The 14674-nt window shown below is 39.7% G+C and overlaps 1 protein-coding gene across 4 annotated transcripts in view; it reads left to right on the top strand.

The window, feature by feature from the left end:
- TRPM3 (transient receptor potential cation channel subfamily M member 3) overlaps positions 1-14674 on the top strand; it is a 703802-nt gene that overhangs the window by 546475 nt on the left and 142653 nt on the right. For all 4 annotated transcript variants that reach the window (XM_054727188.1, XM_054727187.1, XM_054727186.1 and 1 more), the window contains exon 8: positions 12645-12768. In XM_054727188.1, the coding sequence (XP_054583163.1) occupies positions 12645-12768 (124 nt within the window). The remainder of the gene's footprint in view (positions 1-12644; positions 12769-14674) is intronic.

Here is a 14674-nt window from a genome sequence, read left to right as displayed (position 1 = left end):
AGTACTAAGTGAAGGAAAATATTTTATTGATCTAAAGTGGCTAATTGGGTCTCTACAGTGATTAAATTCACTTTAGAATTGTTCAACTCCAAGTTAGGAAAATGTGGCCTTAAGCAGCAACATCAGAAAAACACAGAGGTAAATAATTGATTATGATCATGAAATCCTTTCTAGGAACCACTGCCCCCAACTTTAAATAGCCCATTAAAGCCGAGCAAAGATTTCCAAGGCATCTATTATGTTCCTCTAAGATTTGCTTAGGTAACTTTTTGGCTACTTATTATACAGAAAACTTTCAAAATAAGCATGCGCTTGTTACACTTCAGCATACCCGAGAATCACTTGGAAAAAGAAACACAAATTCCCCTAAACATCCGGGTTCAGTGTCCCTGGGCTGGGGTGCAGGAAAATGCACTGAAACCAAAACCCCAGGAGATTCAGACAAGAGTCGTCCATGGACCACACTTTCAGAAATTCTTTTAAAGTGTATAAACATTAGATTTCTTTTATACTTCTCTGGTGTGTTCAAAAATAGCTTCTTCACTTCCTATGCCTCATGGGCATTCTCCTCACACAAGTCAATGCACTACTACCACAAGTGCATTGCCAAATTTTGTCTTTAGAACCCAGTTCACTTGAAAAGTTTATTTAGCATGAATCACCTTCTTTCTTTATCACAGTTCACAGTTGTTCTTGCTTCCAAACATCTGTCAGACTTGAAAATGTCTCCTTTGAAAAGAAAGCTATACCACAAAAAGACTCACAGTAGACTTCTCTATTAGTATTTTTATTTACATGGGTTTCTTAAAGGCATTTCATTCATTTACTCATTTTTTTTAAATTAATTTCTGACTGGTTCAAAATATATGACCAATTAAAAAAGAGAAAGAAAAAAGTTGAGAAAAGCAAAAATATTTAAAAGTGAACTGGTGATAGTTGAATGTAAATGAAGTAAATTTGAGAGGACATTGATAGTTATTAAGTTCGGGCCAGTAAGTTCGGCATCAGAAGGTCCTACCTCACTTTCCTTTGACTTTACAATTTCAATGGACAACCATTTAAGAGGCACAATTTCCCACTTCCCTGTAGTATTGATTTTCACTTTTTTAATGTCCCTAAACCCCTTCTCCAATGACATCTCACCTAGAAGTATAATATATAAAACAGACAAGATAAAGGTTTATTCTGGTGAAGCTGGAGTGGAAGGCCTAGACCACTGGTTCTCAATTTTATTTTGCATCAGAATTACCCAGGGGCTTATTTAAAATTATATTGCTGCCCTGGCCGATTTAGCTCAGAGGATAAGGCATTGGCCTGTGGACGGAAGAGTCCCGGGTTCAATTCCGGTTGGGGGCACGTACCTCTGCTGCAGGCTCCTCCCTGGCCCGGGCCCTGGTCAGGCCCATCTGGGAGGCAACCAACTGATGTGTTTCTTTCACATTGATATTTCTCTCTGACTTTCTCTCTCTCTTCCACTCCTTCTAAAAATCAATGGAAAAATATCCTTGAGTGAGGATTTAAAAAACAATTTTTTAAAAATTATATTGCTGAGCCCTGGCCAGTGTGGCTCAGTTGGTTGAAGCGTCCTCCCTTACACCGAAAGGTTGCAGGTTCGATTCTTGGCCGAGGCTCATACGGGAGGCCACTGATCAATGTTTCTCTCTATTTCTCTCCCTTCCCCTCTATCTAAAAAATTTGGTGAACATATCCTCGGGTGAGGATCTAAAAAGAAATATAAAAAATGAAAAATATCATATTGCTGAAACTCATCTCAGATTTTCTATTTCAGTACATCTGATTAAAGCCATGTGATTTGCATTTCAGAGAAGTACCCAGGAGATGCTGGTCTTTGGTCCAGGGACCAGACTTTGAGAATCTCTGTCCTAGAGCCTGGCTCTCACCCACTAAGGCAACTTTGAGGCAGCTCTGGAACTCTTCAAAATACCAGGGGCTTCTTTGTAGAACCCAGTTATTTTACAGGTCAAGTCCACTTTTCTTTGCTTGGACTCAAGTCTTTAAATTCTGGCCTCAGCTTCTTTCTAAAGCCATCTCAATGAGCCTCTCATTCACCCCGCAACCCAACTGAACTGTCCTCTCCACTGCTCTCCAAGCACAAAATGCTGCCACAGACATCTCTGCTTTTACATGAGATGTACATATGCATTCTCTTCTTAGTGTTATTTTTAAAGTTTTTAATTGAGGTTTATTTGACATATAACATTATATTAGTTTCAGGTATGCAACATAATGATTGAATATTTGTATACCTTGAGAAATTATTATCATCATAAATCTAGTAACATTGGTCACCTTAACAGAGTTAGAAAAATTTTTTTGTCTTGTAATGAGAAGTTTTAAGACCTACTCTCTTAGCCACTTTGAAATATGCAATATGGCATATACATTTCTTTACCCACTTCATTGGTAGGAAAAAAACTTCTGAAGTTCTACAAACATAGCCTTTCTCTCATGAAAAGAAGTAATGAGGGCTTTTAAATCCACAAATGCATTTCAAACATATCTGAATGGGGCACAGATAATAAAATGCCCTGGTATTTAATGCCTCTACCTTAGAGGAAATGAATTCTAAATCAACTTGGCTGACATGAGAATCTGCAGCTACTAGAAACAGAGTAGATTAACATCTCACCCAATGGTATCATGAATGATAAATAATGTTTGCAATGTACTTAATGGGTTTCCTCCAGATTCCCCATGCAATTCTCAGATATTGATTATGGACCACAGGATTTATGAAAACTAAATATAATAGTGATCACCTGCTATAAAACTTCTTCAACTAGAAAAATACTGAGGATGCATTAAAGTAGCATTCCAAGGTCAACCCAGGTCTGGATTACTGTTGTCTAGAAAAGTCTCCATTCAGTTTTAATAAAGTCTTTCCTTTATTGTCCTAATTGTTGGACAACTGTCCTAGAATTGATAGATATATTTATTGTGTTTGCTGGGGATATTCAATGCAAGTCAACTGTCCATCCATGAGCAGTGACCCCTAAAGGTCTTGAGTAAGGAGTAAAGAATAGGTTTCTCTAAACTCATGGAAGCCACAGTTTAGTGTCTTGGAGACAGACCTAAAAGTGGAGTTCTTTAACCCTATAATCTCCTTGGTTTTCACCATTTGACAGTATAGTTGATATTTTATTATCTCTAGTGCAGGAATGACAAATCATTTTCATCTGAGTGTCAACAATACTCAACTATTCTTGGCCGAGGCTCATACGGGAGGCCACTGATCAATGCTTCTCTCTCTTTCTCTCCCTTCCCCTCTATCTAAAAAATTTGGTGAACATATCCTCAGGTGAGGATCTAAACAGAAATATAAAAAATGAAAAATATCATATTGCTGAAACCCATCTTGAAATGTGGTCTCAGAATCATTCTTAACACATCATGGCTTTCTGCTTTCTGCCATGATGTGTTAAGAATGATTCTGAGACCACATTTGGGCTCAGAGAAAAGATTACTGTGATAGATTAATAATATGCAAAGAAGGAAATTGACAGTTAACGTGCCATGAATGTCTACTCTTACTCTACAATGAAGACAAAATCAAAAAATTATAAAATAGAATAAAATAAAATGAAGACAAAATCTTATAGATAGTCCTAAAGAAAGTTATCTGCCTAAAAGACTTCTCCTCTAAATAACTGTTGGACCAACTTTTAAAGCATGTCAGTTGAAGAGGCGCCAGTGTTTTTGCCTGCCCATTTCAGTCAGCTCTGAATCTGTGTTTTCTACAGAGCCTAAACCAGGGATGGCGAACCTATGACACGCGTGTCAGCACTGACACGCGTAGCCATTTCTGATGACATGCAGCCGCATGCCGAGGATGAAACATTTGCTGCTCCTGAGGATGAAACATTTGCGACTAGAGTCTTGGAGTTAGTTTTTTCCTCAAAGTGACACACTACCCGAGTTATGCTCAGTTTTTTGGCTAAGTTTGACACACCAAGCTCAAAAGGTTGCCCATCACTGGTACTAAACCAATGAAAAGCTTGACTATTCCTTTTGCCTGGCTCTGGGCAATAGTCGCTGATGGAATCTCATTTGGAATGAACTCTGAGGAAGTGTTTCTCTTACAATTTTGGCAGCAGAAAATCTACCTGACCATGTGGCAGTCCCTGTATTCTTTGGCAACACTTCAGTTTCTACTCTGGGGCATATTCATAACCAAAGGCAAAGGAAAGCAGAGAAATTACAGGGATACTGATCAGGATTTGTCACCTAAATGTCCTGTTAGTCCTGCCTTATGTGAAGAATTTGGCAGCGTGTTTGCCTCAAGAGCAGTGCTCTCCAATACAACTTCCTGTGAGCATGGAAATGTTCTGTATCTCTGCTGTCCCATCACCTAAGCGCTAAGCCCTTGAATTGTGAGCAGAGTGACTGCTAATTAAATTTTACATTTTATTTAACCGTAATAAATTTGAGTTTAAATTACCCCATGACTAATGGCTTCCATATAGGATTATACAGCTCCAGCATTTCTGCATTTCCCCAAAACTGGGAACGCTGGACTGCTGACAGATTTCCATGGTTCCCTTTATTTCAATTACATTTTTTGCATTTAGCCAACATTATACATCCAGTCATTCAAACAATATTTTTTAACACCTACTATGTTCCAGGCACTGTTCTAGGCACTGGCCAAAACACACCTGTGAACCAAATAGACAAAAATTCCTGCTGTTGTGGAACTTTCATTTTAATAGGATTAGATAGATAATAAGTAATAAACATAATAAACACCCCTTATAATATTAGGTGATAAAGAGAATGGTGGGGGAATTAAGGTAAGGAGGTATGGGAAAGCCTCTGTCTTTAGCACCTGGATGAGACTATATAGTAACATCATGTGCAGTCCCTGCAGCCAAGGAGTTAGAGTCTCATTAGGACTTTCTTAAATTAATATTTCTTTATGAAATGCCATGTATAAAATGTATAGCACAAAGCTTCTCTCACAATAGGTACTAAGTGCCTTTTACCACCCTCAATCCTACTAAACTACCCACCTTCTATTTCCTTTTGTATGTATATACAGTATATGTCTCTATTTTACCTTGGGATTCTAGAGTAGGTTTAAAAAAAATAGAACAAAAGAATGTGAACAAAAGGAAGAAACTCTCCATGCGTAGTTGTAAATGAATTTTATTGAACAGATTGTACCATCAAGGTGTGCGCATTCTGCCCAATTATAGGCAGCTTCTCTAAGATCATTCTAACTACCTCACATTACTGAATGGGAACCCGCATGAAAAGCCCAGGTGAACACTTTCTCTAGGTTAGATACTAAAGCAAGATCAGAGGTACTGTTTCTCACAGGCCTTAGCTTACAGAGGCCATTTGTATCTGAAGTTGATCCTTAGTAAAAAGTTGGACACACCAGTTTACTCATCCCATCCCCTCTATTGGTCATTTTTGTGTGTTCCATTCACATGGTTCCCAACTTACTAGTCAGCTAGTGCTTTCTGAAATCCATCAACATCAGTCAGTTAAGCATGAGGTTAACATGAAGCATCACTTATCCAGAGTTGCTCTTTGGGCTTCTAATTGTTGAACAAAATATTTATTTGCCTTTTAATGAATTAAAAGGAACTTTGGGCATCTGGTAAGCTAGGGGAGTAGTGATCCTTGAAATCACATGACTCAGTCTTCTCTCACATAACACTTATAACATCCAGTTTCAGGAGAAAAAAAAAAAAAACACAGATGAAATCTCCACTTGTATCCAGTCATTTCAACAACAAATCACTAACTTTGTCTGACTACACTGAGTTTAACTATGTATTTAGGTTCATATAATTTATTTGCAGACATTCTTCCTCCATGATTCTCTTGTCCTTAGACCCCACTCTGATGCTGTCAGCTATAATATAATCTTTAGTACATTAGTTCACCTCTGTAGGCGTCAGATTCTTCATCTGGAAAATGTTTACTCTCAACTTGTATCATTCCTTTATCCTAAAGTTCAAATCCCTCAGCAAAATTTTTAGATTAATGCTTTCCAAAAAACATACAGATTCCAGAAATATCAAGAGTTGATATGTTATATTGCTAGTGATGGGGTGCTATTGCACGATTTTAAGAAGGATGTGATAGAATCATATTTGCTTTGTAGAAGCACAATTTCATTAACCCAGTGGGAAATGAATTAGAGGAGGATAAAGAACAAACTAATTAGTGGTCTGTTGGTACCATCTGAGTAAGATGTGATGAGGGCCCAAACCAAGGTATATCGAGAATAAGATTGAGTGGAACAGTACTTTAGAAACTCAGACTTCTCAGTTAGTTTGTGGAAGGTGCTGTTGTTGTTTTTCCTCTCCAAACAGATCCCAATGTGAGATGAGTACACCAAGAAAACACCCCGCTGTTTTTGCAGGTGACAGCAGGGACACATTACATGTTGATCCAAGCATGACACGTTTTACAGATGTCCCTTACATATAGCATTCAATAGAGACAATGGAAAAAAGGGTCCGGCCAGGTGCCCAAGGCCTAAAAGAAACACCTTGTATATAGTAGATGCTGAATAAACGTAAATAGGCTACTGAATCAAAAGAAAACATGTGCAGGTCCTATGCTTCGAGCAAGTAATAACATTTTGAAAATATTTGTCAGGGATTAGACTCACTTTTAAGGAAAATTGTGGTTCTCATTCTAATCAGCTGTTAACAGATGGAATTTAAAGTAAAAAGTTGAGGCTCTTTATGCTTAAATATGGAAAAGATCAATGCTTTACAATGTCTCCTCTGAACAGAATCACTTGATGGAGTTGCTTGCATCCAAGATAATCACCATTAATATATTCCTTTTCTCTATATATTTATGCTTCTCTTCCATCAAGAAATGGAGTCTATTCCTTCCCTCCTGTTAAATCTGGGCTCCTCTTAGTGACTTGATTAATTAAAATAAAGAAATGACATTTTGGGAATTCTGAAGTTAAGTCATAAAAAGCCCTGTGATTTCTACCTGGGCCTCTTTGCACACTCTTTCTTGGAATCCTCACTGAGAGAAGCTAACTGCCATGAAGAAGTCCATCTATCCTGCCACCACGGTTCCTCTGTTCCCTTGGCCATCCCAAGCCTGGGGCCACACTTGGAAGAAAAGAAGCCATAGTGGAGAGTCCAGCCCCAGCAGATGCCATGTGGAGAAGAATTAAGGCCCCAGACATAGAGTCCCAGTTGAGCATTTATAGCCATCTTCAGTCATTCCAGCTTCTCAGTAGATATCATGGAGCAGAGAAAAGGCATCCCTACTATGCTCAGCCTGAATCCCTGACCCTCAGAACCATCAACACAATCACTAAATACTGTTTTACATCACTAAGTTTTGGGATGTCTGGCCAATTAAAAGATCATCAGAATATATGACATACAACCCTATGAGTTAATTGAGACTAGGTCTGTATAGTATTCATCTCTCTACTCCTAGCTTAGTTCCAGGCACATAGTAGGCACTCATATTGTTTGTTGAATAAATAAATAGATGTGCAGATGTCTACATGCGTGTTTTTAAGGTTCCTCTTTAATTGAGCCTCCTAAATCTGCTTAGTGTCTCTATTTCCCAAATGTAAGAAAGAACTGGTGATCTCTCACCTCTCTGAAGTGGGGAAGTTATTTCTGCAGCCTGGACTAGGAGTGGCCTTGTACCATTGGGCTCACCAGGTGTGCAGAGCACTGGTGATCCCAGGACAGAGCTCTGCATTGCACACATAGGCCCCAGCTACTGGTTGTGCTACTTAACAAGAAGTGACTCTTTCCTATGGGACATTGTAAGACAGTGTTTTGATAATAATAAATGCTTACATAGGATTTGTCAGGCATTTTTCTAATCCCTTTACAATGATTAATTCATTTAATATTTACAAATCAATGAGATTAGTGCTATTATAATTCTCATTTTACATGTATGAAAAATATAACATGGAAAGACTACATAACTTAGACAAGATCACACAGCTAGCAAGTGACAGTTTAACTTTGGGAAGGACCATGCTATTACTGATAACCCAGAGCCATGATATTTGGGAGAAGTGCTAACTTTTACTGAAGATGGAAAAGAAGATTTAAAAAAATACCATTCTCCATTACCTTAGGCAGGACTTGTAATTTTTCTGTGTCTTTAGTGTTACATTTAGTAATTTGCTTTGGCTTCAAGAAAATAATAAAATTTCATTTTTCTTTAGAGTATTTGAAATTCCATGGGAAATGATATCTTTTAAATACCAGGTTGATATTAGCAATCTTTTTTATCGACATAAATAAAATTTTCTCATATTGTATCTGAATAAATTAATAGAAGGTGCTATGGAGGGCATTAGAAGGGCTTCTCTCCTCAAAAGCCATTAACCTAAGTCTAGCTCTTTGAGTCCCATTGAATTTTAAATGCATTTTCTAATTTTTTAACCTAGGAACAAAACTCTGACATTGCAAGTAATTAAATTCATTCTGAGAAAAGTGTGTATGTGCGGGTGGTATTGCATTTGAACAGAATACTAATAGCAAACAGTGGGAAGTTTTGTTGGTTCCTCTGAGCACTGGATGAACCTTGACCTATTTCAAATAACTCTGCAATTCATCTAAAAAGCTCCAGGTCACAAGTACAGCATTTACATGGAAACATAAATGCCATGGTATAAAGATTTCCCTCACTTCAATGACTACATTTCCTAAATCAGAAAACCTTCCAATTTTAGGTATGCCAAAGACAGCATTGGTGTGTGGAGTCACAGATTAACAGCTTCCATAAATAGGTAACCCTTTGTCAAAGACCCAGTTCTAGAACTAAAAATTTTACATAACACTGTAACCATGTTTTGATGTCAAGAAATTTCCAATCACTATTTTAAAGCCATAAAAAGAAATCTAAAATTGGCTTATTTCTATTTTTGCTGATTATTAAATATCACAGTCCAGATTTTTAAATCATTCCAGTGTTTGCAGAGGGGGATAAAAATGGAAAGAGCTAGGAAAGCAATAATTTCAAGAAAGCAGGCTTCTCAATATCCTACAGAATATGGCCACAAAATAAGAAAGGGCTCTTGGGGAAGACAAGAAGCCTTTGTGCCAAACACAAGACATTGGTTCAGCACAGCAAACACTTGTAAAATTAGAAGCAAATGTAATCGTCAACATACTAAATGCCCTTTCCATCATCCTCATTTACCAGTCATTTACTTATCTCCTCCAAACACACCTGGTTTTCTTCAAATGTTCTCTTTATCACAAAAGGAAAATCAATTTCCTACAACAAATACACTTACATTTTTACCCCCGATGCAGATGATTAGGAAACTGAAAGACATATTGATGGGTTCCAATCAGGAAAAGCAGCACCATGAAGGGAAGGCTGAAACCAGTAGACTCGACTCAAGCATCATTTGAGATGACCAAGCCATGTGACTTTGCACAAATCATTTAACCTCTTGAGCCACAGTTTCCTCTTCTGCAAAGTGGAAAACCTGCTTGACACAGGTTTTTATGAAGATAAAAGGAGATCATCACTGTAGCCCACTGTGTCATAAACCGTGATGTGCTATGAGCATGTCAAATGTTGTACAGGATCTTTTTCAAAACCATGTTATTAAGGGCATGAGAACTAATATCTGTTGTTTCTTGGTCAAAAGTGGGAGATTTGCAAGTGTTGGGAAGTTGTTAAAGGCAAAGAAGCTTCAAAAATGAGATTTTCCTCTTGATGCAATCAGGATTATGGAAAAAGAACTAAACCAGGAACAGCAGTTATTTAATGTTTAATGAGCACCTAGGTGCTTTATAAGGACCAAATCACCTTTGTTTCACCTAAAACCATCTCTGCTCCATCAGTGATAGGCATCCCACACTTTGGAAAACAACCAACCGAAAGAATTCTTCTACTGCAAAAAATAGAATTCCATGGTTATTATTGCTAAGTCATTGATGCAAAACCACAGCTTTAGTCAGCTGCAAAACTGGGCTAAAAGTATAAGATTCTTAGTGTCTTTCCTATCTCCTAACCACTGAAACCCACAATCAGCTTAGCTGTACGTTATGCCTCAATTTTTACAAAATGACAGGCTGGATACCAGTGACAGATCCCTCAGACAGATAATGACCTCAGGGAACTGGGATTTATTGCAGATGGTTAGCAATGGGAAACAAATTTTGAGTTGTTCTCAAAATTAAACACCTGCAGATAAATGATTGGGTCTATCAAGTGACTAATCAGGAGTTTCTTCTGTTCTTAATCGTGTACAACATCTATGTACATTTGATATTGCAGAATTCTCTAGACCCATCCACATGGGTTATGTGTCAAGTAGACACATGCCCAGGTATAAGTGCTCAGGCCCTGACTCCTTAAGAAAAGTAATTGGCAACACAAATGTAATTATATCACTTTCCAACTTAAATCCTTCAATGGCTTCTCAATGCCAGGAAATAAAATCTGAGCTCTCTAACACTGTGTCGGAAGTTCCTTGTTATTTTGTCCTTGCTCATCCCGTCTGCAGCCCAATCCTGTTCCACCTTTCCTTTTGCTCTCTATGCTCCAGGAATACTGACCTTCTTTTATTTTCTCTAAACTAGGCCTGTTCATGCTCTTTTGTCTGCCAAGAATGCAGACCCACTATCCCCTTGATCGTGCTAATGCTCATTCATTCCTCAAGTCTCAGATAAAGCAGCACTTCCTCAGAGGAATCTTCCTTGAACCCTCCAGACTAGATTATATTCAACTGTCACAAGCTGCTTCTTTTTACCACTGTCAATCAAAGTTGAATTGCTGATTCATGTCTTCTCCACTGGTGTGAAATCTCACTGAAGGCTGGAAGTGTATATATCTCATCTGTCCCTGTAGCCCTGGATGCACCACAGTGTCTGACACTAAGTAGACATTACTAGCAATTGTTGAATGAATGAATAAATGGTTTCAGACTGGTCAACACCTAAGGCCACAGAGTCCTCCAACATTGTAAACTTAAGAAGATCTAGTATCCCTTTTAAACCTTATTGGGGCCATCCTCTTTTCCTAAATGCCCTAGTATATGTTCATGATATAAATCTTCCTGAGGGGCAGAGGAGTAACCCATTCCACCACTGAGCTGAGTGACATTCAGGATCCTTGGTATAGTTTCATCATGGGGAATGCACCCTCCTCAAAGATGGGCCCCCATACTATCCAACCTAAGGGTCCAGGTAAATCGGAGCACAGCAGGCCGTTGATATGAAAATATTCTCAAGCTTCCCATCTTGCTTGCTTTTAAGCAACACAATTTGTCATGCTTTTATGTTAAAGGAAATTTCATAATTTCATGTTCAAATGGCCACAGTGATAAAGAGGCAGTGGTGTAGGGCCCTTGATGTAATAAAAGGCAGTGTGTGGTTGCCCTGGCCGGTGTGGCTCAGTTGGTTGAGCGTCATCCTTTGCACCAAAAAGTTACCAGTTTGATTCCCTGTCAGGGCACATGCCCAGGTTGTGGGCTTAATCACCAGAAGGGGATGTGCAGGAGGCAGCCAATTGATGTTTCTCTCCCTCTCTCTCTCTCTCTCCAAAATAACAAAATTTTAAAGGCAGTGTGGTGTCATGGAAAGAGCACTAGACAAGGATTCAGAAGACCTAGGTTCTGGTTCTGGCTCTGCCATGTATTTGCTGAGTGACCTTAAGCATCTGGCTCTCTGTGAATAAAATGTCCCTCCCTTTTAAATTGTATAAATATTTTGGCTATATGGTTCTTGTAAGCATCAAATGAGATAATTATATTTTAATATTGTACATAGGAATTGCTGATACTTCAATTATAAAAAGTTGTAAACTTTAAAATGCTAGGCAAATTGTGATCATTTTGTCACTGGTTCTTAAGAACAGTTTTATCTTCCTCATTTCGGACAGTATCTGTTAACAATAAAGTGAATTTTTATTCCCTGCCATTTGATGGCTGGTAGAAATAGCCCAGTTCTCATCAGGCTAGTTAAAGGAGTTAAAGTTAGTTATTAGTCCGTGTTTAAGAGATCATAGAGGGTTGATTGGGTATGATGCCTCCCTGCTTGCCTTAATTCTCCTCTAGTAAAAAACAGTCTTTTAATAAAGTAGTCAATATGATATCTCCGTATGGGTCAGACCCTTGTTGACTATAACACAGCAAAATCTCAACATAAATAATGATGATGTGAATCATAGGCCAGATAAGCTACCACCTACATGAAATAATTTAGAAAACAAAGTAAGTTCTGTTTATCCTTATTGATGCTCAAAAATCCATTACTGAGATATGACCTTTTTTTCACAGAGATGAAGTTAAAATTTGAATGTTTAGATAAGCAATACAGTAAAATTTTACCAAGATGCTAATTATTAATTGAAAGCATTTTTTTAATTACAACACTTGAGGATGAGGGTATTAAACATGAACTAAATCTTCCAATACTTTGCTCTTTTAAATTCTGAGACATTAAAATGGATTTGCTTTTAAATGCACTGTGGGTTTTCTTTTCATTATCCCACTCAAAATAACTGTTGTGAGAAGCATACCGGAAGAGGAAACTCCTCTCTAAAGGAAATTGTCATAATGCTTTCCTACGTTCTATAATGTCTCTCAGCAGTATGTACTGAATAGGAGCTGGGCTCACCTGTTTGGGCACTGGTTTTAATTGCAGACTTATCAACGAATCTTTGCGGGACCAGCTGCTGGTGACCATCCAGAAGACCTTCACGTACACTCGAACGCAAGCGCAGCATCTGTTCATCGTCCTCATGGAGTGCATGAAGAAGAAGGAACTGGTATGTAAGCACTGACCCGTGTGTGGCAGAGCCCTCTCCACGGCCCCGCTGTCTGTTTCACTGTTTTCTTGAATCACGCGCTGTTTCCCCCTCCCCTGAGGCCCCACAGGCTTCTGTAGTTTCCTCCCCTCGGTAGCTAAGACACTGCTTTTCCTGCCCTAATTTAATGTGAGAGAGGGTTGTAAGTCTCATTTCCTACTGAAGCTCACCCACATGCTTCTGATTGCCTCAACCAAAGGAGTGGACGAGACGAAACAGGTCACCTCCTGGGAAACGCTCCAGTGAATCCTCTCTGAGGTTTGGGGTTTCACTGTGCTTGGGAGTTGTGAAGCACTGATGTGCTTGTTGTCAAATAACTTAGTGGCACAGGGTCCAGGCTACTACCCTAATCTACACGGGTAGAAAATGGAGGCATGTACCCAAGGAATGGTGGCGATTTCTGGCATTCCTGAAGTGTCCTCCAACAGCTACTGAAACATTTCCTACATCTGGACAAAGTGTGTTACAGAAGGTGGGTTAACACAGACCATCTGCTAGGGCAGTGGTCGGCAAACTCATTAGTCCGCAGAGCCAAATATCAACAGCACAACGATTGAAATTTCTTTTGAGAGCCAAATCTTTTAAACTTAAACTTCTTCTAACGCCACTTCTTCAAAACAGACTCGCCCAGGCCGTGGTATTTTGTGGAAGAGCCACACTCAAGGGGCCAAAGAGCCGCATGTGGCTCGCGAGCCACAGTTTGCCGACCACGGTTCTAGGGTGAACAGGAATAGAAAGAGCTGACATGCATTATGCCAGGCAGGATGCTTCATCTTCACAGGAACTGACTCCTGCGATGTTTGCCACTCTCCCAATGAAAGAGGTACGGTTATTGTTTTCACCAGACAGATGGAGATGGATTAGTAAATGAGGAACTAGGGCTCAAGACCAGTGGTGGTTAATGTCTGTTGGAAATATCTTTATTCTGATATTGTCTCACCGAGGCCAGTGTAGTGAACCCACCCACTCTGGGTAGATTCTCTGAAAGCCTGGGCAGGCAGGGGCTATTCTCAAAGGGCACTGGAGCCCATCTGCTCACAGGGGAGGTAAAAGAGCAGCTGAAACCCAGCCAGAGCTTTCACTCAGGTTTTAGACAACCTCAAGTCTGCGTGCGAATCCTGGAAGGATTGCCTCTGGGGACACTTGGGGAGCACTTCACCTCCAGAGGGGCACCAGGGCCAGACCCTAAAAGGCTCAACCACAGGGGGATAGGTAGGGTGGAGAGGAGCCGGCGCTAACTGCCTTCCTCCAGTTCTGCCACTAGACTGTGAGCTCCTGGAGGCCTGGGCTGGAACTGTCGGCTTCACCATGGTGTCCCTATGCGTGTCCCCGCCGCACAGAGAAGCCAGCGTGCAGATGGGGTTCACCGTCATGACCGCTGAGCCTCTATCCACCGGGGAGTGTCCCTGGCATTCTCCCACCTAGAAGGCAGTTGGCTCACAGCTGTTCGGCTCACTGCTTCCTCTGCCCCCAGGAGACACAAGCAGCCCTGAGCTTCCACATGCTCCACTGTGGATTTTCTCCTGACTGAGCACCAGTGATTTCCCAGTGCTGACTGCGGAACTTTATCAGAACTATGTATTTCAGCAGTCCTGCAAATTTCCTAGAAAAGCATTAGGATTAAAATTCTAGGAACCAGTTGGAAGTCATAAAACCAAATGAGGCTGAATGTGCTTCTCTGGGTATTTCATAGGACTGTCCCCTGGGATTCTGCCTGATAATTGTCATGTCACTTAATCATGGCTCCTGCAGAAAAGGTCAACTGCCTTTTAATGTGAGATCTTTATTGCAAGTTATATGGGGTACCCCTAGCTGTCAGGTAGGGCAATGTGATCTTAAGAAGAAATGAATTGTCCTTATCTCCACA

This window comes from Eptesicus fuscus, chromosome 15, assembly GCF_027574615.1.
Source record: "Eptesicus fuscus isolate TK198812 chromosome 15, DD_ASM_mEF_20220401, whole genome shotgun sequence".
Classification (NCBI taxonomy): domain Eukaryota; kingdom Metazoa; phylum Chordata; class Mammalia; order Chiroptera; family Vespertilionidae; genus Eptesicus; species Eptesicus fuscus.
Note: the sequence above shows the minus strand (reverse complement) of the source record. Positions and strands in the feature narration are given on the sequence as shown.